We start from the raw sequence: 27,215 nt of genomic DNA, 5'->3' as shown, positions 1-27,215 counted from the left end.
ATTGCTTTGCCCCAGTGATGAATTTCCCCTGTCCAGTTGGTTCTCCTGTCAGGTCTTAAAAAGGGAGATTATTCCAATCCCCCGGTCATAAACTGACAGTGCTGGAACCTACTGCCACATCCTTTGTGGCCAGCAGTCTCTATCCATAGAGGCCAGGTTTTCTTTGGCCATGTCCTACAGCCCAGCAGCTTTTCTGTATCCCCCTTCCCTGTCCCCCAGTTTAGGGGTAGTGTCCTTGACCATAGTGAGATGAGATGCAGCTGCAGGCTGAGCAACAGTGCTGGGAGCCAGTACTGGGTTAAAAGATTTAAATCTTTTTAACCCTTTCTTCTGGTGTCCTGCTATCCTTCACACCAGAGGCAGTGCCTTTTTGCACCTTCATCTTGGTTCCTGATGGTTCAGACCCCTTAGCATGCAACTCCATCAATGTCTGTGCATACAGAATCTCTTTCATATACTTTACCCCTGACAGACCAACTTCAACATCAAGATTGTATAATAATCCAGAAAAAAACATTTAAAGGCCAGATTGTATTACAGTAAATCCTTGTTCTCTTAGACAAGCTTTTACCCATAGGTGACCCATGCAGCTAAGATCTCTCTGCTCAAGATACTACTGGTAAGATCAATGCAGCATGGCCCATGTCTTAAAGGGACAGTAACAGACCCCCACACACACACACACAAAAAAAAAAAAAAAAAAAAAAAAGAGAGAGAGAGAGAGAGGATCATCAAAACTAGGGCTGACAGACAGGAACCTTTAAAACAGACAGACCTGCACATACAAATTTCTTCCACTTATTTTACCTTTGAGAGACCAACTCCAAATGCAAGATTATATAATAATCTAGAAATCTATTTAAAAGCCAGATCATTACAGTCAAACATTATGGTAGACAGACTTATAGGTGGTCCTTTGTTCAACTCACTTTACCTCTGACAGGCCAACTCCAATTGCAAGATTGTACAAAAAAGAAATACAGAGAGAGACAACCTGAGAGGAGGCCCCAAACCATGGCCAACAGAACCTTTAAATTGACCAGCCCAATCTTTCCCAACACTACCCATAGAATCAGTGCAGTACTGGCCATGTCTTAAAAGAGGCAATAGCAGATAAACACAAAACAGGCAACCAGAGGAAATTCCCAAACCATGGTCAACAGAGGGGAACCTTTGAAACAGACCAGATAGGGGGAAATCCTAAGTTCCCAACTCCTGCTTAACTGTCACTTCTACACCAGCAGTGCCACAGATATCCCCACGAAGAGGGACCAAACATTTCTACAAAGGGGAACCAGATGTGTAGAAGCAAGGGTCTCAGTGTGCACACTGGAGGAGCTTTACTGAATGGTCAAAGTTGTCATGACTTTCCTGAGTTCAGTTTCCTTTTTTCAAAGTAAAGCATTTGTTGGAACAACTTGTGCAGTTCAGGGAGAGAAGGTGGAAGTCCCCTGAAGCAAAAAGAGCAACGGCAGCTGCTGGAAGCAGTCCTCTCTTTACTCATAGGAATAGCTACTCTGGTTCAGTCCAAGGCAAACTCACACCATCTCCCAATTTCTCCAGCAGTCGGCCCTCAATAGACTCACCAGCTCCCCTGTATCCTCAGCTTTGAAGCGGGGTTGCTTGGAATGCCAGGCCTGTCCAGGAAAGTTGGAGCGTGGGAGGCTCTCAAGTCCCTTCGTGGTCTCCAAATTTGTTGCTGAAAGCTCAGTCCTTATTCCCGATGCCAATCCAATAATGAGGACATGGTTTGAGAAAAAGGAAAAAGAAGGTTTTATTGCTTTCTTAGCAAAGGAGAAACATGGGGACTCCTTTCCCAAAGCCTGTGATTCTCTCCATATGACGTTTCTAAAGTCAGCTGATAGAAAAAATAGAAATGACACATGAAATATCATCACCAGACCAGGAATTTTACAGTTATAAATATGCTGAAGGATTTAAAGCACAATATGAAAACAATGAAGTGAAAATTAAATATAAAAAATGGAATAAATGCACTTAAAATTTCACTGGAGGGGTTTAACAGCAGATTAGAAATTGCAGGGAGGAAAAAAAAATCAGTGAATGTGAACACATAGCAGTATAAATGAATCCAACTGAAACCAAGGAAAGAGACCAAAAAAGTGAACTTATTTTTGAAGCAACCAAACAACAAGAGAACAAGTAAGAGAGATTTCTATTTCTGCCTCCAAGGACAGACTGCCAGTGGATTTACCCTCACCATAAACAACACTCGAACAAGATATGAGTAGCATCTGTTTTCAGATAGTGAAATATAGCCACAGCAGGACTATGATCCGTTCATATTGACCTATGGCACAATATTAAGCCAGAGTGGGGGAAGCAGAAAAAACACTTGAAGAAATAGTGGCTGAAATTTTTCCAAAGTTTATGAAAACTATAAATATGCAGATCTAAGAAGCTCAACAGACTGCAAGCAGAAGGAAAAAAAGCAAACCACACCAAGGCACATCATAATCTAATTGCTAAAAAACAATGATCAAAAGAGAATGTAAATGGCTGATGGAGAAAAGAGAAGATATATTACTAGCAAGAGAGCAAAGGACTACGTTAGGCCTACCAAATAAAACAGTGCAAGCCAGAATCCATCAGCCACCAGGGGACATTTTTAATATGCTAAAAGGGGAAAAATAGCCAACATATATTTCTATGTACAATAAAAATATCCTTCAAAAGTAAAAGAGAAATGAAGAATTTTTCAGAAAAACAAAGTTGAGAGAGAGCTGGGACTGATTCTTTGCTAAAATACTTTCCTAGCATATGTGAGGTTCTGGATTCCATCACCAGTGTCTCCTTCCTCCTCCCCGCTGCACACACACATACCAAATAAAAGAAAATTTTCAGCAGCAGAAATATTACTATAAGAAATATTAAAAGACATTCTTCAAGTAGCAGAGAAATAAAACTGAAAGGAAGATGGGTAACTTTATAATCATCCTTGAATATTTCAATATTCTCTCTTAGCAGTTAATTTAAAAATTACACAAAAAGTCAGAAAGACTAACAGAGCAGTACTTTCTTTCATTTTTAAGGGAAGCAGGGGTTACTGGAGATTGAAACAAGGGGCCCTCTACCACTGAGCTACCTCCCTTTTTACTTTGAGACAGGGTCTTACTTAAATTGCCCAAGCTAACCTAGAACTTATAACTTTCTTCCTCAACCTCCCAAGTAGCTAGAATTACAGGTGTATACCACCACACCTCATTATGAACAGTACTTTCCACCAACAGCACCTAATTGCTATGTATTTTAATGTTACCCAGCAACAGGAAAACACACATTCCTTTTTAGTACAAATGAAGCACTTTCAAATATTTTTGAAATATTTCTGGGTCACAAAAAAAGACTCAGTAAATACAAGACGATTTAAATTATACAAAATATGCTATCTGGCTAGATAGAATTTAATTAGTAATCATTAACATAATGATAATTAAAAAATCCCCAAATATTTAGAAATTAAATAGAACACTTCTAAATAACCTGTGCACCAAAAAAAAAAAAAAAAAAAAAAAAAAGAACAAAAAAGTTACCAGGGAATTTACAAAATATTATTGTATCAATATATTAAAATGTATCAAATATATCAATTTTTAGACTATAGCTAGAGCAGTTCTTAGAGGGAAACTTAGATTTAATAATGATATTAGAAAATAATAAAGCTCTCAAATCAGTGATATAATTTTCTACCTTAAGTATCTAAAATAAGAAGAGGAAAGTAAATAAAGAAAAAGTAAGCAGAAAGAAAATTTGTAGTAAAGAGTAGAAATTGATGAAATATAGAGTAAGTCAATGAAATCCAAAACTGATTCTTTGAGATCAATAAAACTGATAAATTTCTAGCTGACTGCTCAGGAAAAAGAGAAAATAGAAATCAACAATATCAGGAATGAGAGAGGTGGCATTGCTAAAAATCCTAGTATTAAGTGGGTAATAAAGAGTATTCTGAATAAGTTTATACTAATAAACTCAACAACTTAGATGAAATACACAAATTCCTTGGAAGATAAAACCTACCAATGCTCACTCAAGAAGAAATAGATGACCCAAACAACTCTTTATTCAAAAAGAAATTGAATTTGTAGTTTGTACTTTCCCATAAATAAAACTTATTAACCTTGTGCAAATAAGTACTAATAAATTGTTCTAGACATTTGAGAAAGAGAGAATATCTATTTTACACAAACCCTTCTAAGAAATAGATTAGGGAACATTTCCCAAAACTTTTTTTTTCATCTGAGTATTATTCTAGTTCAAAACCCAGACCAAAGAAAAAAAATTAAAATAATATTAGATCAAAAATTTTTATGAACATAGACTAAAAAATGTTTAATAATATTTCAACAAATCAATATGTAACACTGTATAAAGGGATAACATTTTTTGACCAAGCAGGGTTTGTCCCAGGAATGTAAGGTTGGTGTATCATTTGAAAATTAATACTATGACAGACTGTAGAAGAAGAGCCATATGATCTTCTCAATAGATGCAGAAAAATCATATGACAAAATTCAACTTCCATTCATGATAGAATTTTTCAGAAAACGAATACACCATTTGTTACTTATTGTTTCTTGGCTTCAAATCTGTTCTTTTTCCCCTGCTTTGGAGAACTGCAACATTTCTCTACTATCCTCTGGCACAATGTTAAGCTTTGTCAGTAGAGGGCGCAGGAAGGATATTGGATAAAGAGGATTGTGTTCCTGGTCCAGCCTCTCTTTGCTCCTGCTCTGCAAGAAGATATTCAGCAAGTTAGAGCAGACTGCTTCCCAGTGGTAGATTCAATGCATACTTGCTGAAGGTGGGAGTCCTCTCAGGAGGGAGGTCAGCAATACTTTTGTGTGTGGCTTCCTGAGTTCTACCAGCTCACCTGCTGATTCCTTAGCAGTCTTCTGGTGGATTCTGTGGATCCCACCTGTCTCCTCAGATTTCAGAAATAGCTCTTGCAAATAGCTTTCCAGTGGGTTTCTGGCAAGTCCAGCCAGTATTCCATCTGGTTTTCTGTTAAGTTCAAAACATTCTTTTAGGGCTGAGGATGTGGCTTAGCGGTAGAGTGCTTGTCTGGCATGCAGGAGGGCCTGGGTTCACTCCACAGCACCACAACCAAACCAAACCAAACCAAACCAAATCAAACCAAACCAAACACTTCTTTACCTACCACAGCCACAAGCAGCTTGTTGGTGAATTGCATTGGGTTAGTTAGTTCCCTGCCTGCCAGTCTTGATCCATCAACTGTAAACCAGCCCCATACCCAGGCAACCCAGCAAGATTCATCATCATTCATGGGTGTTGCCATACCCTCATCAATGATGACTAACTCCCAGACTTTGGAAGGGTCCCTCACTTCCAAGTTTGTTCCTTATTTGGATATTTTCCCTCAGCTCTGGGGTGGAGTTCTTGGGAGTCCTCTTTTATTCATAGTTAATTTCCTGTAAATAGTTAATAATTCTTTAAATCAAACTGCCCTTGTTCAGATCACCATGTGATTTCTCTCTCCAGTTGAGATCCTGACCTACACAGATTTGGTACCAAGAGTGGTCACAGGAGTCACTTCAAAAAGGGGCTGAGATTAGTTTTGGTTATTCTTGGGCTTAAGCCCACTGCCAGGTTCCTTCCAATAAGTAGTATGTTACGCTGTAGCACACAATTTAATAAGAGTGTTACCTGTGGTTGATTATAAAGAAGTGCCAAATGAACCCAGTACCCTGAGAGCCCAAAAGACTGCTGCACTTGGCTGTTAGGGCATTGATGATGGCTGCAAACACTGGTGTGGAATAAATGTCTTGATTATACCAAGTGCTTACAGAGAGTATTTGATAAGATTAAATCAGATAGTTTATTGTTGTTATGAACTAGTAAGATTTTAATAACATCTAAAATTATCTCTACATGTGCAGGCATTTGGTATAGAAGAACCTTAAAAAAGGGAAATTAACTCAATAATTACCAAGTTAAAATCATTTAAAATTTTGAAAGATAATGACACATATAAATTTGATTCTTTTCCCTTCTAAAGCCTACAAAGCATCAGTTGCATTATCTGATGGTCTTGATCTTTGGTAGCAAATATTCCATAAATAGAAAAAATTTCTTTCATTTTGCAATGACATCAAATTGTTAAAGCTGTGTCCAAAAGTATCTTCATGTTGGACACGTTGTACCGCGTAATCTTGTTTTATTTTTAATGATTTAAACATTTGTTCTGCTTCTTCTGATTTTGACTTGAAACCTGTATTGCTTTCACTTCAAATTTTGGATCAGTTTCTGATTTAATGTTGTAGTGTATAACATTTACTTCTTCTCTGAATTTTTTAAATAGTATTTACAGAGGGCTGGGGTTGTAGCTCAGTAGTGGAAAGCTTGCCTTGCACAAGTGAAGCCCTGGGTTCAATCCTCAGCACCACATTAAATAAATAAAGATATTGTGTCCAACTACAACTAAAAAATATTATTTAAAAAAGTATTTACAGAGCACCAAAGTGCATAGCAAGTACTCAAACATGGAAAATGCTAGAGGATATTATTGAATAGTACTCAAATAACCTAACGTTCAAATCTCCCAGCAAGGTTAATAGCATTACAGAGTCATGTGTTGAAACTGCCAATTTAAGGACTTATTTAGCTTCCAAAACCTGTTATTTCTTGAAATACCACTCACAGGATTTATATAAAGTATAGTACACATGTAATCTTACTAATGTTGTTTTTGTAAGAAAAACCCATATTATCGGATAGGACCATGCACACAAAGTAATAACATGGAAACAGCTGCTAATAAGACTGACTGAGTAGATTGTGACTGTTACTCTCCCCTGTGCTTCTGTCCTGGTGCCTGGAAATGTCAGCATAACAGCTGATTCTACTTTTCAATGTTGCATGCTCTTGCTTTCAATTGATGTCAGTTGATTTCTTTTAAAGCAATAATATTTCTATGCCAATTATTAAGATTTAATTCTCACAAGGTAAATATAATACTGTTTTCTCATTTTTCCCCCACAATTGGTTTTTCTTAGATTTAGAAAAAGTAAGTTTCCATGGAAAACTCCAGAAGGGAATTCTTATGTGGAAACACTAATGTAAATCAACTGCAGCTCTTATGTATTATTGGGGGGTGAGGGAGAATGAAAAGTGGTACATCTGCTTTGGAAAATATTTTGGCATTTTCATATAAAATTGATACACATTTATCATATGATCCAGCAATTCCATTCCGAGGTATTAACCCAACATAAATTTAAAGATATGTCTAATATATGACATAAGCTCATAGAAGCTTTATTTATAATAGCCAAAATTTGGAAATAGCCCAAATACTCATCAATAATGAATGGTATGTCCATATAATGTATTATCATTCACTAATAAAAGTAAATTTAATTGTACAAGACAAATTATCAGTGAGGAAACAGAGGACTTGAATGACAGTATAGAGCACAAGGGCCTAACAGACATAAATAGGACATTCTGTCTAAGAACAGCAAGCAGAATATACATTCTTACCAAGCATATATAGAACATTCTCCAAGAAAGAGCACATGTTAGGCCACACACAAAAAGGTCAAGTATCTTTTTAGACCTAATGGAATGAAACTAAATAACAGAAAGAAATCAGGAAAATCTGTAAATTTGGAAATTAGACAGTGTACTCTTAAATATGTGGTGAGGCAAAAGGGAAACCCTGGGAATTTAAAAAATACCTTTAGACAAATAAAAATGAACACACAACATACCAAAACTTATGGGATATAGTGAATACTGTAATAAGAGGGAATTTTATAACAGGAAACATTTACATTAAAAAGGAAAAATCTTGCTGGACACAATGGCACATACTTATAATTCCAGAAGCTCAGGAGGCTGAGGCAGGATGATCACGAGTTTAAATTCAGCCTCAGCAAAAGTAAGGCACTAAACAACTCAGTGAAACTCTAAATAAAATACAAACAAGGGCTGGGGATGTGGCCTCAGTGGTTGAGTGCCCCTAAATTCAATCCCCAGTACTCACCCCCCCCCAAAGGAAGGAAGGAAGGGAGGGAGGGAGGGAGGGAGGGAGGGAGATCTTACGTCTATAACCTAACCTTACACCTTGAAGAACTAGGAAAAGAATAAGCTAGATAAAGTCAGCAGAAGGAAGTAAATAACAAAGACTAAGCAGAGATAACTAGAGAATAGAAAAAAAAAATCAATAAAACCAAGAGTTGGTTTTTTGAAAAGATCAGCAAAATTTACAAACCTTTACCTAGAATAAGATAAACAGAGAAAACAGAAATATCTAAAATTAGAAGTAAAAGAAGAAACTTTATAGATGTCACAAAAATAAGAAAAGGTATGACAACACTATGAACAATTATATACTAACATATTGGATAAACTAGAGAACTAAATTCCTATAAACATAAACACACCCAGAATAATCTCTTTTCACAAGTGATGTGATCTCAAATATAAAAAGAAATTGAACAACATGGGTGACTCAGAAGCATCATGCTATACAGAAAGAACTACTAGAATCAAATTAATATACTATTTCATTTATATACAATTTAATTAAAGGCGAAAGTATAGTGAAAGTAGGTAGTGACTGCTATGAAAGACAGGACTGCAGAGGGACCTAAGGAAACTTCTGGGGGTGATGGTTTCCAAAACTCATAGAATTGTACTATGTGCATTTCTTGCAAATCAAAACTACTCTAAGATTTCATTCCACGCCAGTCAGAATGAAAGGTATTAAGAATATAGACAACAATAAGTGTTGATGAGGATGTGGGGGAAAAGGCACACTCATACATTGGTGGTCGGACTGCAAATTGATGCAACTAATATGGAAAGCAATATGGAGATTCCTTAGAAAACTTGGAATGGAACTACCATTTGACCCAGCTATCCCACTTCTCGGTCTATACCTAAAGGACTTAAAATCAGCATACTACAGTAACACAGCCACATCAATGTTTTATAGCAGCTCAACTCACAATAGCTAAACTGTGGAACCAACCTAGTACCCTTCAATGGATGAATGGATAAAGAAACCGTGGTATATATACACAATGGGATATTACTCAGCATTGAAAGAGAATAAAATTATGGCATTTTCAGGTAAATGGGTGGAGCTGGAGAATAAACATGCTAAACCATTACCCTACGTACATGTGTGACTGCATATATGGTGTGACACTACATGGTGTACAACCATAGAAATGTAAAGTTGTGCTGCAGTTGTGTACAATGAATCAAAATGCATTCTGCTGTCACACATACCTAATTAAAATTTATTAATAAAAAAATTAGTGAATTTCTTTGTAGGTAAATTATGCCCCAATAAGAGTGAACAGATCTTCCTAATTATTTTATACAATCAACAATGAGAAAATGAACATTTATCAAAAGAGAACATTTATAATAGCAGGTAAATAACTAGAAATTAACCTTTAAATAAGTATAACACGTCTGCAGGGTAAATTAAGGCATACTAAAGATGTAGATATACTGACAGATTTCTTATTTATGGATTAAAGACTCAATATGGTGAAAGTATCAGTTCTCAAATTGATAGATTCAATCTTATTCCATAAAAATTCCAGCCTTTTATTTATTTGATTGTAGAATTTATAGGGAAAAGCTATGAATAGTGGGAAAAAACTAAGGTAAACTTGGTATACTCTATCTCAAGATTCATCATGATACAGAATAATTATGACAATATGATAATGTAATATAATGTAGCAAGCCTAATAACATATGCCCACTGTTACAGATATTTCTGTGGCAGAAGTGCTATGACTGATTAGAAGGGGGAAAACTGACTTTTCAGTAAATCTTGTTGAGTAGTCATTTGGAAAAAAGGAAAGTGAGACAGCTACTTCCCTTCAGTCTCTACCCCACCCTCCAAATCTATTTTAGTTAATTAAAATTCTAGAGGTGAAAGGCAAAGCTGTAATTCTTTTTTACAAGAATGTAGAATGTCTCCATGGAAAGGATTTCACATTTTAACATGTGAAATGAAAACCACCAGCTGTAAGGGAAAGGGTTGATACATTTGACTATATTAAAATTAAGAACTTCTGTTATCAAAAGATTGTTTTTAAAAGGTGAAAAGAAAATCAGAGTGGGGGGAAAGATAATGTCTTGCTATAACATTTATTCTCTAATGCAAATTCATATATGATTGGTAAATGGGAGAATGATGTCACTTTTACTGAGGTTGTATTAGTTCTTGTGCCATTTCCCTTAGACTATAGTTTTGTATCATCAAGTAGCAGTAAGTAAACATAGACTAAATGAACACAACAGAATGTGGTAACTGAGGAAGACTATACTAGTATCTGTGATGCCATTCCCCTCAGTGTGACTCTTTTCTGTTTGACCTTGTGCTCTGTCTAAAATTGTAGATTGTACAATATTCATTTGTCAGTAGTTTCAATCCTTTTACCCCTTTCTGTGTAGCTTTTTTTTTCTCATTTTTTAATGACAAATATTTTTGCTCTACAATTTTTTATTGTGAATTTAACATGTCTTTTAAACTGTATTTATATTTTTAGTTAGGATTATATTTTATTTTGTTAGTGTTCTGTTTACAAAGTTGTTTTGAAAATTAAACCCTGACCCATTTTCTCTGTAATTTCTGTTGTTTTGGGTGTATGATTGTGCAATAAGCACTGTTTCAAGAAATCACATTTCACAGGAATGTTCCATATGCAACATACTTATCTGCCAGCAGACCACAATACTCAATACTAAAACAATTATTTCACATTTTAACATCTCTTCATTTGGAAAACATCTTACAATAAATGTACTCTTTCAGTCATAATTGGCAAGCTTTTTTCTCTCTTAGAGATAAAATAATACTGCATTTCAGAAACTGCTGGTTAGATTTGACAGTGCATTATAGTATGTACAGTATAAAGAAATATAAATCAATTTTTAAAAGACGACTCAATAGAGCAGAAAAGATTTGAGTATTCACTTCCTAACAGGAAATTTATGTTCCTAGTATCTTAGTCCATTTTCTGTTGCCATAATAGAATATCCAAGACTGGATAATTTATAAAGAAAAGAGGTTTATTTTAATTCATGGATCTGGAAGTCTTTAAGCATGGCACTAGTATCTGCTTGGCTTCTTCTGATAATGGCCTCATGGCAAAGGGGCATAGTGGGCACATGCACAAGAGATGCACATGTGCCAAAAAAGTAAATGGAAGAACTAGGCTCTTTTTTTTTTTTTAACAACTCTCTCTCTCTTGAAAACTAACCCACTCTTTAGGAACTACATTAAACTCTTCATGAGAATGGAGCCCCATGAACTAATTATCTCTTAAGGGATTTACCACTTCTCAACATCATAAGTTTGGGACCAGCCTTCAACATGAGTTGAGGTGGGGACAAATCATTTTCAAATCATGGCAGCCAGTAAATATATAAAAAAGAATGTTTAATCTCATAATGCACTTGCACATTAAGTACACCACGAGGTGCCTTTACACACTCAACACTGAAAAATTTTTAAAACCTAGTAACAAGTATCCTGTGTGGACATGGGAGGAATGTTATTGTATAATTCCACTCACATGAAATTATAAACCTAATATATGTTGCTTAGAAACACATTCCTTAGTCAGTGCAGCCATGGGAAAGGAAATCATCCCAGATGTCAAGATGGTGGCTCCTTTGGGGGATGGAAATTTAAAGGTTTAAAATCAGATGTGCAACAGTGTCCTATTTCTTCATATGGGTGAAATTACTTTTAGTTTTTCAACTTTAAAATTCATATGCTTTTCTGTGTAATTCAGTACTTTAAAAAGGAGAATGATCAGTTATATCACTTGTTCATAGGACAGGTAATATGATGACTGAAATTAACCATGGAGTTCAGCCAAGTGAAGACTGTGGTTGAACAGAGCACACGTGTCACTGAATGGCTGGGACAACGAGCTGATTGGAATGCACTCAGGAAAGAATGAGAGGGAGGGGTTGGAGACACGAGTAAACATTTTAGACATGAATAAAATATCAATGTAAAAAGGAGAACTGTGGTAGTAAGTGAAGGAGGGGATGTGAAAAGCTTTGCAATATATAAGTATCAGGAGAATATAAAGGTAAATTTTCTGTAATGTGGAAAGTAGGAGGATGGGGGATTGAAGAGAGCTTTTTATATGTATGGGCTTTTGTGAAGAAAGTTAAATTTTATAATATTGTAAAGAGAATTAACATCAAAGCTACTACGTTTTTAGAAATATACATATGTTGTAATCCTATATATCATTCATACCTATAAAAGAAAAGAACCATGAATCATTTTGTTTAATACCACTTTGCAGAAAGAGAATGAATTCCAGAGAGGTTAAAGTCTTACTCCAAATTGTGCCATTTTTAATTACCTCAGACTAAAACAGTTCCTCCTGGCCCTTGGGTCAGTCCTCTTTTTGCAGTATTATCCATAACCTGGTTTGCTGTTAAATTGGATTTTATATAGTCATTATATCTAATAGTAGAATTTATTTGGATAATATCTCAATTAGTCTTTGCTGCATAACAGCCCCACAGTGGCTTAAAATACTGTCATGTGTTACTTCTTGTGATTCCGTGAGTTGGCTGGGACCACTCACGCAGCTTCAGTCTTTGGCAGCTCAACTGTGGATAGAGGGGCTAATAAGATGGCTCACTCATGTCTGAGGCCTTGGTGCTGTTTGTCAGCTGGGACTCTGTAATTATTCAGTGGTCTAGCCTGAACTTCCTTGCATGGTGTCAAGAACATTCCAAAAGGGTGGAGGTGGAAGTCTAGACTCCTAAATTTGCTTAACATCATGCTCTCCATTAAATTAATCAAAGCTAGTCATGAATCCAGGTGAGTCTCAAGGGATGAAGCAACAGGCCCCACCTCTTAATGGGAAGGAGGTGCTATGCTTGTTCCATCTATTACAGATCATTATAAATAATAATTTTAACCCACTGAATTTACTTCTTAAAGTTAATTTTTATTTAATATGAAGCTAAAAGTTACTGACATAGGGAATCTAATAATATAGTTTGGCTCATATGAGAAACACAAAATACTTGAAAATGAAAAATTATATTATGCTAAAAAATGTTTTCCAGTGCTTGTATCCTCTTTTATATAAAACAGAAATATTTATTTTTAGAAAAAGTTGGGTTAAAAAATGAGGACGGGAATTCAATATAGTCTTTATTGCATGGAATGTTGGCTTAAGCATTATTTTCTCAAGTCATTACAATTAATGTATTATTATCTTTGTGGATTTTTTTTCATGTTACATAATATAATCAAATGTAATGCAACTAAAATATGAGAGCAATTAAGTTTCCCATTAATTAATCTATAACAATAATAGCATATTGCTAGGCATTACATTATTTGTTTAGAATTTTCACTTAATTTGACAATTTTGTACATTGAACACTTCAAGATCTTTGCACTGTGTCAAGACTTGGGGTATTGCGAACCAAACAGACATAATTTCTGCATGCTGCCATACCTTAGGTGAGAATCAGGGAAGATTCTCTAAAGAAATTTTGTAAGCCAAGACCTGAAGGATGATGACTGAGTTAGCAGAAGTGAGAGTGGGAAAAGAAATAGGAATTGCTCTAGGGAAGGAACAAAGGATTCACTGATTTGGAAGTAAGTGAGTGTAAGGGTCAATGAAAGAATTGTGTTGTGGGAGAGAGGATTACTATGGCTAAAGCCTGGAGTGTGAAAGGAGTGAGACAGGAAAGAAACTGGAGAGGAGGCTAAGATTGCTAGAACCTTATAAATATGCCAGGAATGATAGGAAACCTTTTAAGGGCTTAAAGGATCTTTTGTTGTTGTTTTTGCTCAATTTTTTTTTTTAAGAAAAGTCTGACTGTAATTTGGTGGGAGTTATAGCCAAGGATAGGCAAGAGTTGATCTGGGGGATCCAACCACACAGGCTGCAGACAGTAATATGAATTAGGTGACTGTGGGAACCAGGAGAAATGTCTAGAGGTATTTAGGACGTGAAATCAACAGCATTTGGTGACTGAATGTTGGAGTAGAAGGAGGAGCCTGAGATGACTGACTCTCAACCTATGTGGAGGAACAGGTTTGGGAAGGCTGTGTCAGACCATATCCAGAGAAAAGCCTGGGTCTTTTTTTGTTTTGTGTAGTATTTAACATGACATTGCTAATATCAGTTCATAAAAGTGATTGATTCTCATTTAGCGAAATTTGTCAGATGTAGCAATACTGCCACAACCTGAATTTATACAGAAGAAAGATTTTACCTTATTATAAATTCCTTAATATATAGAAGTTTAGTGATCTGTTGCTGTAATCAGTTTATAAATCAGTTTACTTAACAGTGATTTTTTAAAAATTGCTTAAAGAGAATAACGGTTAAGATGAAATATATGAATACCTATCTTAAACCTTTGGTTAGTCTAAAATAACTTCATAATATTTATGCAAATTTTTAAGTAAAGGACATTAAAAGACTTATAAAAATTGCTTCTCTTTTTTGTTATCTTTATGACTCTAGTAAATAGAATGTTAAGTTTACATTTATGCTAGGAAAGAAAAATAAGATACATACACAGGACAACTACTTAAAAATGAAGTGTGTTGCCAGGGTGTGGTGATATAAACCTGTAATCCCAGTGTCTCAGTAGGCTGAAGCAGGAGGATCACAAGTTCAAGGCCAGCCTCAGCAATTTAATGAGGCCCTAATCAATTTAAGGAGACCCTATCTCAAAATGAAATATAGAAAAGGCTTGGGATGTAGCTTAGTGGTAAAAGGCCCCTTGGGTTCAGTCCCCAGTACTTAATTAATTCTGTCTTACACAATATGTGCAAAATATCACATTGTACAACACAAGTAGACACAATTTTTGTTTGTCAACTTTTACTTGAATAAAGTTGGAGGGAGAAAATGAAGTCTCTTAATGGTGGATTTATTTCTACTTATTGTTAAGTAATGATAATTGAGATTAAATGTTGTGTTTTAAGAGATTAAGCCTTTTTTAGCACTAAAATTATTTTAGTGGTTTTTTTTTTTTGGTTCTGAATTTCATGGCTATCTCTAGATTTTATTAAAGTATATTTACTCATTCTACATTTATTATCCTACTTTCACCTAATAATGTTAAGTTGCCTGAAATTTTCTCATCCTCATTCTAGCAAATGCAATATATCCAATAGTCTGTGCCTCTATAAACTGAATTTTCTGATACTCTGAATATTTTGTAAGTTTAAAAGTACTTTGCAACCTATTTTTTTTTCTTTTTTCTTTTTTCTTTAGGCACTACAAGGGCCCCCAGGGATGGGGAAGTTCCAGGGGTGGACTATAATTTCATTTCTGTTGAACAGTTCAAAGCACTGGAAGAGAGTGGAGCATTGTTAGAAAGTGGAACTTATGATGGTATGTCCCCTAATATTAACAACACTCAGAAAACTATCTGAATGATGAATTATTTCAGAGGGAACTTGATCAGTAAAATACTATTTCTAAAAATTTCTTAGGAAAATTTTCCTTTGATGAGGAGATTTTATAATTTGCTAAGTAAGATGGGATTAAACCAAAATAGAAACATTTCTTCATATTATAAATTTAATTGTAAATAATATACTAAAAATCAAACTGACTGGCATGCATATTTCATAGTAATTTACAGTCATCATCAGAACTCAACAAGCATTTATTGATTGCTCTCTATTGTGGTTGGGAATAAAAATCTGTATATTTATAAAAACCTGTATGTACCTTGACTATCTTGGAGAAGGGAACATATAACTTGCTGGGGGGTGGGCAATAAAACCAGAATAATTGGTTTTCTTTTAATATCTCTACCCACTTGATTCCAGAAAGTACAGTTGAGATCAGTTTCAATTTTTAAATGATTCTCTTAGGCCTATTTATTTTTCCTTATCTAACATGCTTTTTTCCTGGCAAGCTTATCCACTCCATAGCACCCTTTACTTTTCCATCTTTGCTTTATCATGCTATTATAATTGCCTATTCCATAAATTCTGATAGTAGTGATCATGTCTTTCTTACTTGATATTATCTTCAGGGCCTCAGATGATGATGAATAATATCTAACCCTAAATACAACATATCCACATTTGTATTTTAATTCTTCATAATTTCTCTCTGTAGCAGTAACCCAAGCTCAAAACAGTGGAGTCATCATTTACTTCCTCCCTTTTCTTGCACTTCACTTCAGTCAGTTACCACATCTAGTCATTTCTTCCTTTGTACCCACTTTCACAATGCCCTTCTTTTCACCTTCACTATCTCATTGAAGCCTACTGGATCAGCTCATGTCTGGCCTATTGCAGTTGGTCTCTTATGTTCAATTTCTTCCTCTGTCCAATCCAACCTGTCCATTGCTACCATGCTGATCCTCCTTAAGCACACTTCTGATCATGTCCCTCTCCTATTTAAAATCTTCAGCCATTTTTTACCTGACAAGTTTTATCTAACTATCCTTTCTGGGTTTAGCTACCATGACTCCCTCATTCATTCATTCATTCACTCATTCATTTTGTCCTATTTCATTCATTCAGCAATCATTTGTTAAGTACCTACTATGTGCCAAACACTGTAAGAGAGCCTAGTAGTACTGGGGTGAATAAGACTGAAATGCCACTGCCTTAATCCTATCTCTTAGTGGGGGAAAATAGTCAAAAAAACAAAAAACTATAAATTGTTATGAAGAAAACAACAACAAAGGATTTAAAGAAATGAATAGGAATATCTTCCTCAGAGAAGATTGCCAGTGAAGGCTTAGAGGAAAGGACAGCTGCTTGTTTGTTTTGACTTTCACACAGATAGCCTCCCTCTTATAATTAATCATTCTGATGTGTTTAATATGTATGTTTTTGTATGTCTTCTTGCACAATGTATATTATGTCTTGTGTGCATATATATTGTTTACAACTGAACTGTGTCATATATATTTATCATTCAGATTTTTATCATTTCATTTATTACTTTGTTTTTAGATACACCCATGTTGATATACTGTATTTGTGTGTAATCCATTGCACTTAATTATTCTCCTAGTGATGGCCTTCCTTCAAACTCCCTGTTACTATAAGTAAAGATGAACGTTCTCACATGTCTTTTTACAAATGTATGAGAATGTCTGTGGAATATATACCCAAGAGCCGAGTTATTGACTTGTAGACTGTATGTATCCTTGTCTGATGAAATAGTTTTGGTGCCTCTCCAGTCTCTTTTCTCCCTAGAAGTACACAAAGGTTTCTGTAGCAGCTGTAATAATGGCACCATCTCCCAGTACTTGGCATTATTCAGTTACATAATTTTGCCAATCTAATGGTTATAGAAGTGGTATCTCATTCTAATTTTAGTTTCTCTGGTAGTCAAGAGAGTCTGAGCATTTTTCCATGTGCCTATTAGTCTTTTGAACTTCTGCAAATTATGCACTATACTCATTTTCTTTGTTCATTTTTTCCCAAGTTGAGATCTCAGTCATATTCTGATTTATAGGTTTTCCTTAGATATTTAGATATTACTCTCTTACTAGATGTAGATATTTTCTCCCATTCTGTCACCTGTTAATCTTGTCTTGTATTTCTTCATTAAACAGAATTTTTAAAATTTAAAAATCAGGTCCTGGGGTTGTGGCTCAGAGGGAGAGCACTCGCCTACCATGTGTGAGGCACTGGGTTCAATCCTCAGCACCACATAAAAATAAAATAAAGATATTGCATCCACCTATAACTAAAAAATAAATTTAAAAAAAAATTAAACATCAGTTCATTACTGTTTTTTTTTATAATTGTGCTTTTGAAGTTTTGTTTACAAAGTCTTCTGTCCTTAAAAGTACAAAAATACTTTCTTAGATTTGCATCCAGGAAGCATAAGAACTTGGTATATGATAAAGTGACATATTGCATATTTTCAGTTATTGTCTACTATGTGCTTAGTTCAAAGGAAATGTAAATTAAAACATTATATATTTAATTTTATTTTTTGGCTACTAGGGATTGAACTCAGAGGTGCTTTGCCCACTGTACTACATCCCCAGCCCCTTTTTTACTTTTTTATTTTGAGACAGTGTCTCCCTAAGTTTCTCTGGCTGGCCTCAGCCTCCTGAGTCACTGGGATTGCAGGTGTGTGCTACAACACATGGCTCAACAATCATACCTCATTTCACACCTATCAGATTGGCAAAAAAAAAAAAATTAAGTCTAATAATTGCAAGAAATTGAATTTTCCATACATTGTTGGCAAGAATATAAAATGGTACAGTCGCTTTGGAGAACATTTTGGCAATAACTGGTAAATTCAGTAACTGACCTAGCAGTTCCTTCTCTGGATATGTACCCTAGAGAAACTGTTTTCCATGTATTTATGTACACAGGAGCCAGAAATATCGTTATAACACTGTTTGAAATAGCGACAGAATAGAAATAGAAATAACTCTTCTGTAGATGGGGAATGAATAAAATGCATTTTTTGTTCATAAAGATGGATTTATGATTTATGGATTTATTACACAGAAGTTGAATAAAATATGTTTATATGTATAACATGGATATGTTCTTGAAATATAATTGAATAAAAAGAAAGTTACAAAAGTATATGTACAATACATTCTTTATGAAAATAATGAAACATTATGAAAACACCCAGACTTTTGCTGAAAACAATAATATTTATTTGTTATGAATGCATGTATATATACCCTAGATGTATACAGTATTTAGGAAGAATGACATGTACCAACTTCAGGACAACTCAGGGAGGCAGTGGGAAGGATTGGTCAGGAAATTAGGGCTTCAATTGTATTTGCAATTAGGTATGTATATCCTCAGAAAGAAAGAAGGAAAATTTCAAAGAAATCTTGCAGTGGTACTATCTGGATAATGTGTATGTAAATAAGTATAAATATATAAATATTTATATATGTAAACATATAAATAAAATATATATTTCTAATATGATTCTAATATTGTTATCTATAATTTTATGTATATTTGAATTATTTAATTGTTGGTAATTCTATTATAAAAGTGCAACAGCCTTTGGAAGAAAAAGAAAAGTTCCAAAAAAATTTTTTTTTAATTTTTTCTGTTAGTAATTACAGTCAGGGTTTACAAACCTTGGAATTTTATACCTTGCCATCTGGAATGTTAATATTTATCAGTGGTTTAAGATTACTAAGCCCAATGATTAATTTTTTTTTTGTACTATGGATTGAACCCAGGGGTGCTTAACTACTGAGTCATATTCCCAGCCCTTTTGATTTGATTTTTTATTTTGAGACAGGATCTCATTAAATTGCTTAGGATCTTGCCAAGTTGCTAAGGCTGGCTTTGAATTTGCAATCCTCCTGCTTCAGCCTCCCAAGCCACTGGAATTATAGGTATATGCAATGATTACCTTTCTAAACAAGGAAACTGCCAAAATTTATTCTGAAGTTTTGAAATCTTTGCAGTGATTATGGATAGCAGCTCTAATATCTTGCATTTTTCCAATTTTCCCCTTAGGAAAAAGTTAAACTTTCTAGAGTTAGATAATAATTATTAAATTTTTAGTGACTATGGATGACTACCATCATCCATAGAAAAGTAGACTTTTTATTTCTGTCACAGGATATATCCTTATTCCTTCAGAGTATGATTATTGGCCACAATAAAGGAAAAATGAGATCCTAGAATATTTTATTCCCTGGCCACCCCTCTATTTGGATTATTTCTGTACTCTGCCCAGAGAAGTAGTAACCAGTATTTGTGTTTTTGTTGGTGGTAGTGGTTTTCCGTGTGTGTGTGTGTGTGTGTGTGTGTGTGTGTGTGTGTATATAATTTTTTTAGCTGGACACAGTACCTTTAATTTTTATTGATTTTTATATGGTGCTAAGGATCTAACCCAGTGTCTCACACATGCCAGGTAAACACTCTATACAACCGAGCCACAACCCCAGCCCCATGTTGTTGGGTTTTTTTCTTTTTCTTTTCTTTTCTTTTTTTTTTTTTTTTTTTATAGTTGGTATGGAATCTAGGGTCTCACATAGTCGGGAGAGTGCTCTGCCACTGAGCTGCTTCCCAGCCTTAACCTGCTTTTCCATTGGTTTTGTACTTAGGACCCAGGAAATTTGCAAAGTCTGGAGTGTGTTAATACAAATTTTTGCATCTATCTTTGTGAAATAAGCAACCATTTCAAACATAGATTTGGAAACAAGGGAGTAGTTGAGTGAGAGAGGCAAATGTAGTTGAAAAGTTTTTTAGTTTGAGTTTATTGTTTTGTCTTGACTATTTAATGACACCACTCAAAATTAAACTTTCAGGAATTAATTTTGACACTTTCTCCCTCAAACATTCCCAACCTAAGGTTAACTGTGTCATTTATAAATGAGTCTTAGTGCTACAGGTAGCAACCTATGATTTTTTTCTACCCAGGAAAAAAATGCATCTACCTCATAAATTGACCTTATATATATGAGCATCTTAATTATCTCCCTAGCTTCAAAGAATTTGATTGAAAGTTGTGGATTTTTAAAATAAAATATCATGAGTATTTTACTTTCTAATCATATTTACTTTTTATAAAATTAGAATAACAACTAATATAAGGTCACACCTAGTGGAAGCTACACACTGTTAATGTAACTGTGCTTTCCTATTGTATTGGGCTGCCTCCAGGAAGGAAGCCACTTGACAATTTGAGAAGATATTCAGTTGTTTTCCTTCTACTCTGGAATGTTTATTTTTACTGAAAAAACCACTGATCCTCAAGATAAAATTAATTTCTTGCTTTCATGAGAATAAGCCAATATTGAATTAGACTAATAATGTCACCATTTGTTCAATAGATTGTCAGATAATATAATTAGAATGCTCAGAAAATTTAAAAATTTTTAAAGTAAAAATTGTATCAGCAATCCATATTTCTTTGCAAACTGCTTAGTTCTTAGCTTTATCCTTTGCCCACATATTTCCTCATCTTACTAAAGTAATACATTATGTATATTAAAACAAAATTATTTGAGTTATTTTTATTGTCTTTACCTCCTACCTTTTGTACTAGTTCGTCTTACATGACAGCTTTGATGCTTTTAAATTTACAAGTTAGGTCCTAATTCAAAGCCCATGTAAAGCAAGTCTTGTAGGAGCAATAATCAAGGGGGGGGGAGGGAGGAAGGGAGGAAGGAAGAAAGGATCAATCAACTTCCTGGCCTTAGTAGTATTCAAATGTTAGATGATATATGATAAAGGGCTCTTGAGAAATGAGTTCTTTCTGTTATTTCTACCTCCTTCTCTCACAAGGAGTGCTTAGGTCGACCTTTTGGACAATGGTAGATATTCCAAAACATCAGTGTAAGAAACAGTAGGGATATACAGTAGGCCATATTATTCTGAGTCGATTCAGCATGAAGATTTCAGCTGCTATTATTTTGTCCACTTCAGGAAACTTCTATGGAACTCCCAAGCCTCCAGCAGAACCCAGCCCTTTCCAGCCAGATCCAGTTGATCAGGTCCTCTTTGATAATGAGTTTGACACAGAATCCCAAAGAAAACGAACAACATCTGTCAGCAAGATGGAAAGAATGGACAGCTCTCTTCCTGAAGAGGAAGAAGATGAAGACAAGGATGCTATTAATGGCAGTGGAAGCACAGGTCAGTAAACAGATGAACAACTTCTAATGGATGTTATGGGTTGGCTGTACTGACGTTTAATTGGAAGTAGTAAAATTTTTGCTGAAGCATGGAAAGCTTCCAATGTTTTGAGAAGGCTGTGTGTAGAGTAATGTATATTTCTGTAGAGCATCTATAAACTAAAATGGGTTGTCCCAATTTTAATAAATGTATGAAAAACTACCAGTAATAAAATAATATGCCATTACTCTATTCCTTAAAATATTTGAGGTTCATCTTTGACTCTGGAATAGGGAAATCTTATTGACTTATGTCCTATTTTATAGGATAAAAGCAAAATATAGATGTTTTATAATGTACCTTTAGCTCAAACAAAAGTACTTGGAAGTTTAGATATATGCCAGTAAAAATTATCCAAAAGGTTTGTTAATATTTTTATTTAAATTCTGAATTCACTCAAAAAATTTTCTTTTTTTGCTTTGACGCTCTTATTTTTTCATTACATATAAAACCAACAGAAATTTAGTGGTGAAATATCCTATTCAGTATCCCTAAATAATTTTGTGATTCTTAAGTTTGTAACTGGGAGTGTGTGGGGAGCCATTCTGACACGTGATTGGGTGACTCACGTTAAGGGCCTGAGGCGCTCTGGCTATGTCGGAGCTATCCCGACCCTTTCCTGATGAGAGAGCCCATCCGTGTGGGGGTGTGTGTGACCACTGACCCTGGAGACCCAATCACTGACCCTGACCTTGGAGTGCAGCCCCCCCTCAACCTTCATTGGATGGAATTCTCCCCTGAATCTCTTGTCCCCCAAATAAAAGGCTACTCCCCGGCGTGTTCGCTCTCTCTCTCTCCTGCTAGCCCAGAGTAATCCTCGATGCCCTGCTGGGCGGCTAGAGGCGGGAACCAGGGAGGCGAGCCGTCTCGGACCTAGCAATATAAAATAAGGTACTGTCTGTGTGTTTTATTTTGATCTCTTCTAACTAACTTAATGCCTAGAACCTCATTAATGAAACCACTGCGCAGGCCTCGTGGTAGAGGAGTGTACCAAAAACAGTGCCTGGCACAAAGTAGGAACTAAAAAAAAAAAAATTGTTCATGTCCCCAAGTTTGCATATCATGTCCCCATCTCCATATCATTTTCCCAAAGGACCTTGATCTTTTCTTCATCAGTTATTAAAATTTTCCATTTAGTGCTCACTTTTGGCAGCACATATACTAAAATTGGAACGATACAGAGAAGATTATGGCCCCTGCACAAGGATGACACATAAATTTGTGAAGCATTCTATATTGTTTTGGTGGTGGTGTTTAATTTATACAGAGGACATTTTTTTCAGAGCTTGAGAAGAGAAAATAAATAGCAGAATGATAACCTACTGACTACAATAATCAATGTTTCCCAATACTTGGTAAAAGATAGGGAGATTCTCAGTCCTTGAAGCCAGGGGTTTAAAAACAAAAAGAAACAAACAAAAAACCACAAGTAAGTTATTCGAATTATTTCCAACATACATTTTGTAATGAAATGAGAGAAATTAATAAAGAATATTTTTCACTTGTGAAAAAAATTGCCATTTACATTATATTTATTGTTTTAATATATTCATTGTTTATTTCCCTCTCCAGATTGGGAGTTCTATTTTATCATTCTAACTTCTCACACAGTTGTGCCACATAACATGTTTAATGTTAAATGAATTACATTATATATTTGGGTGTAAAGACTGAAATTGGGGTTGGAAAGGTTTAAGGAAATTTATACCTAATTCTTTAGAGATTACTAAGGGAAATTATCATATAATAATATGATATGATAGACTTTTAATATTCATGTCAAATTTGCAGTCCCACAAAATTAATTCTGTTAATATTTTAAAATGCTGAACACTAGGATTAGAGACCATGAATCTGTCCCAATATGGAATTATATATTCTTGACTTAGGAGGAAAGAAGATTCTTTTTTATTTTTAACATCCAAATGCAGAGCTTTGTGGTGATCACTGTGATTCCCTAAGAGATAAACCTATCTGTAATATCAATAGTTTATGCTATCATGTAAGACAGTTGTTAAACCAGATGTTTCATACTCTGATATTAATATTTAAAGAGAGCACATCCAAGAGTGTGTGGGAGTCAGTTTGTACACTCTCTATTGTGTTTAGGTACCACAGGATATTTACATTAGGTTATATGTTTCTTTGTAAGAGAAAATATTCCAAGTATTTAAATGAAAAACCAGAAAATTGTTAAGGAGTAGAAGTAGGGAAAAGGTAGGTAGTGCCTTATTTGTATACATCAATACATATTTTATATCTTGCTAAAGATTTAACCCCAAAGGTTGTTAATATGCCCACATAGGATGACATATGTTATGTTGTGATGCTAAATTTTTTTTTCCAAAATAAGTATAACATAACAGCATCTTCCCAAGTCATTGGATGTTATACAAACTCCCTTATTCAATCACTTGGAACTATATTAGAAGTATTATAGATCATAATACTTATTTCCCAAGAATGTAACTCCCTTCCAGATTGATTTCTATTTTAGGTGTCTTTTTTTGTTATTTTTGTGCATAGAAAATAAATCATGCATTTTGTTTATTTTTTATTTACTCAACAAATATTTGTTGAGTGCCTTCTAAACTACTAACTACTAGCTAGCCATTTGTACTAAATACTGGGAATAAATCAGTGAATAAAACAGACAGAAACCCCTGTCCTGATGGACTTTACCTGATAATGGGAAAGTCAAGAGAGTCAGAAGTGGTCTGCATAAATGAATATCAGGTGGTGTGTTAGCCGGTACAAAAGAGAAAAGTAAAGTAGAGGAGAATGGATGAGAAATAGTGGAGTCAAACCAGGCATAGTGGCACACACCTGTAATCCCAGAGACTCAGGAGGTTGAGGCAGGAGGATCATGGATATGAGGCCAACCTCAGCAATTTAGGGACACCCTAAACAACATAGCAATACCCTCTCTCAAAAATAAAAAGGACTGGAGATGTGGCATAGTGGGTTCAATTCTTGATACCAAAAAAAAAAGAAGAAGAAAAAGAAAAAGGTCAGGGTTTGCAATTTTAAATAGGCAGAAAAGACTTGAAATAAATAAATAAACTCTAAATATCTGAGAGAAGAGCTTTCCAGACAGAGAAATGCCCTGAGTTGGAAGCATGCCTGCAATATTCAGACAACAGCAAGGAAACCAGTGTGGTTCAGTGCAGCATAGACAATGCACTATGTGTGATTGGAGCAGAGAGATGGAAGACAGAAGAGCAGGATAGAAACCAGTATGGTCAGTCAAATAATGAGGGGTGGGGAGGAATGCATATTACGCAAGGTCTTGTAGGTACTTAGAATAATTTGGCTGTAACTGAAATTAGAAACTATGATAAGGTTTTGAGTAAAAGAGTACACAACAGATTTAACAGGCTCATTCTGCATACTGTGTTGAGAATAGACACAGGATGGCAGGGTATAAACAGGGATACCAGTTAGTGGGTCACTAAGTATACAAGGAAGAAAGTGATCCACCATTCAGATGTTGCTGAGAGCACAAGTAAGATGTGAACTGAGAATTGATCATTAGATTTAGCAATGTGGACAATATTGGAGACCTTGATAGTAACAGGGTTTTTGTTTGTTTGTTTGTTTTTATTGGAAGTTAAAAAGCCTTGATGAGAAGGTCTGAGAGAATTGAAAGAGTGGTAGTGGGAGTAGCAATTATAAACTCTGTCAAGGTAGTTTGGTATGAAAAGACTGACATGAGATGGTTGCCAGAAGAGAAGGAGAATTATTTTGTTTTTAAGGAATTTGGGAATAACATGTTTTTATGTGGCTGGATATGATCTAATAAATAGGGAAGAAAATGAGAATGAGAGAATGGCTGTAGGCAAGAGGGGACAGGTTATATTTATAAATGGGGATTAGCTTTAGCTAAGGAACATGGACAATTCTCAGGAAGTAACAGATGGTGAAGTAAATGGGTATAGTTGCTGTATAGACGGAATGGTGGGAATTTGCAGAGTTCTCTTCTGCTTGCTTCCATTTTCTTGGTGAAATGGGAAACAGGGTCGCCAAATGAAATTAAGGATAAGAGAAAAGTCATACAGTAGCCCTCACTTATCTGCAGTTTCACTTTCCGTGGTTTCAGTTACCCACACTGACGGCAGTAAGAAAATATTACTGTATAATAATATATTTTGAAAGAGACTACATTTATAAAACTTTTATTACAGTATATTGTTACAATTTTTCTACTTTTATTATCAGTGATTACTGCTAGTCTCTTACTGCACATATTTATAAATTAAACTATCATAGGTATGTGTATATGGAGGGGAACAAAGTACTCTGTATATAGGGTTCATTCCTACTCATAGTTTCAGGCATCTACTGGGGGAGGTGGTCTTGGGACATATCGCCCTCAGAAAAGGAGGACTACTGTAGATGACTGAAGGAGAAGGAAGTTATGAAATATTTAACTAGGAGCGTGTCAGAGTGAATCAATTAAAGAAATGTACTGATTGTCATGTATCATTAAATATCCACTGAGGTTAGTGATAATGAATTTAAGCTGAATTCCTTAGCATTGTCTATGTTCAACTGCATGTGCTAGCATTGAGTAGGTGGAAAAAGCAGAGTTATGGTTTAGCCAGGCAAGTCAGGTTGAGGCAAAGGAATCAGGAGTACTTGGAAGTGATTATAGTGGTTGATCTTGAAATTTAAGTTGGATAAGAAGAGCAATAGGGAAATGGGTAGAGGGTGGAGAAAGTGAAAGTTAATAAGTAGAAAGATTAATGAATTGTATGATTTTGTTGGATAAAGGATATTGGAGTTGAAATACTATAGGGAATGATATCTAAGGCCTTTCTCAGATTTTCTGATTCTTAGTCATTGCCTGCAGTTTGAAGTTTTTACAATGATATTATTGTGTAACATCATTTAAATTCTAGAAACAAATTGTGAGTGCATGAATTATTGACTTCCTATACAATAACCAAATTTTAGTGTACTTGCTTGCATTATAGAATCTGGGACTCTAAAAGGATTTTAATATTACCCCAAAATTATATTTAACAATGAAGTCTAATGAGTATAATTTTATTATTTATTTATTTAGTTGGTAGGTAAGTGCCCTACCTCTGAGCTATATCCCCAGCCCTTGAGTGTAATTCTTTTTTTAAACTGTCAATGGACCTTTATTTTATGTATCAATTTATTTATATGTGGTGCTGAGAATTAAATCCAGTGCCTCACACATGCTAGACAATCACTCTACCACTGAGCCACAACCCCAGCCCCTTGAGTATAATTTTTAAAGACAAATTTTATTTAAAGACCTGTTTTAAAAGTGTATGAGCATGGTTCTGAGGTTGTAGCTCAGTGCAAGAGTGCATGCCTAGCATGTGTGAGGCACTGGGTTCGATTCTCAGCACCACATATAAATAAATTAATTAAAAAATAAAAAGTTCATTGACAACTAAAAAAGTGGTTTTTAAATGTATGAGCAGCTTAGTGTAGCAGTTAAGAGCAAAGGCCACTTAGATTCAAATCTTAACTTTGGGGTTGGTTTGTGGCTCAGTGATAG

At 35.0% G+C, this 27,215-nt stretch overlaps 1 protein-coding gene across 3 annotated transcripts in view; it reads left to right on the top strand.

Moving 5' to 3' along the window:
* MAGI3 (membrane associated guanylate kinase, WW and PDZ domain containing 3) overlaps window positions 1-27,215 on the top strand; it is a 225,741-nt gene that overhangs the window by 134,517 nt on the left and 64,009 nt on the right. For all 3 annotated transcript variants that reach the window (XM_081307115.1, XM_081307114.1, XM_081307116.1), the window contains exons 3-4: window positions 15,294-15,413; window positions 21,431-21,640. In XM_081307115.1, the coding sequence (XP_081163241.1) occupies window positions 15,294-15,413; window positions 21,431-21,640 (330 nt within the window). The remainder of the gene's footprint in view (window positions 1-15,293; window positions 15,414-21,430; window positions 21,641-27,215) is intronic.

This window comes from Spermophilus citellus (assembly GCF_964194105.1).
Source record: "Spermophilus citellus genome assembly, chromosome: 9".
Lineage (NCBI taxonomy): Eukaryota > Metazoa > Chordata > Mammalia > Rodentia > Sciuridae > Spermophilus > Spermophilus citellus.
Note: the sequence above shows the minus strand (reverse complement) of the source record. Positions and strands in the feature narration are given on the sequence as shown.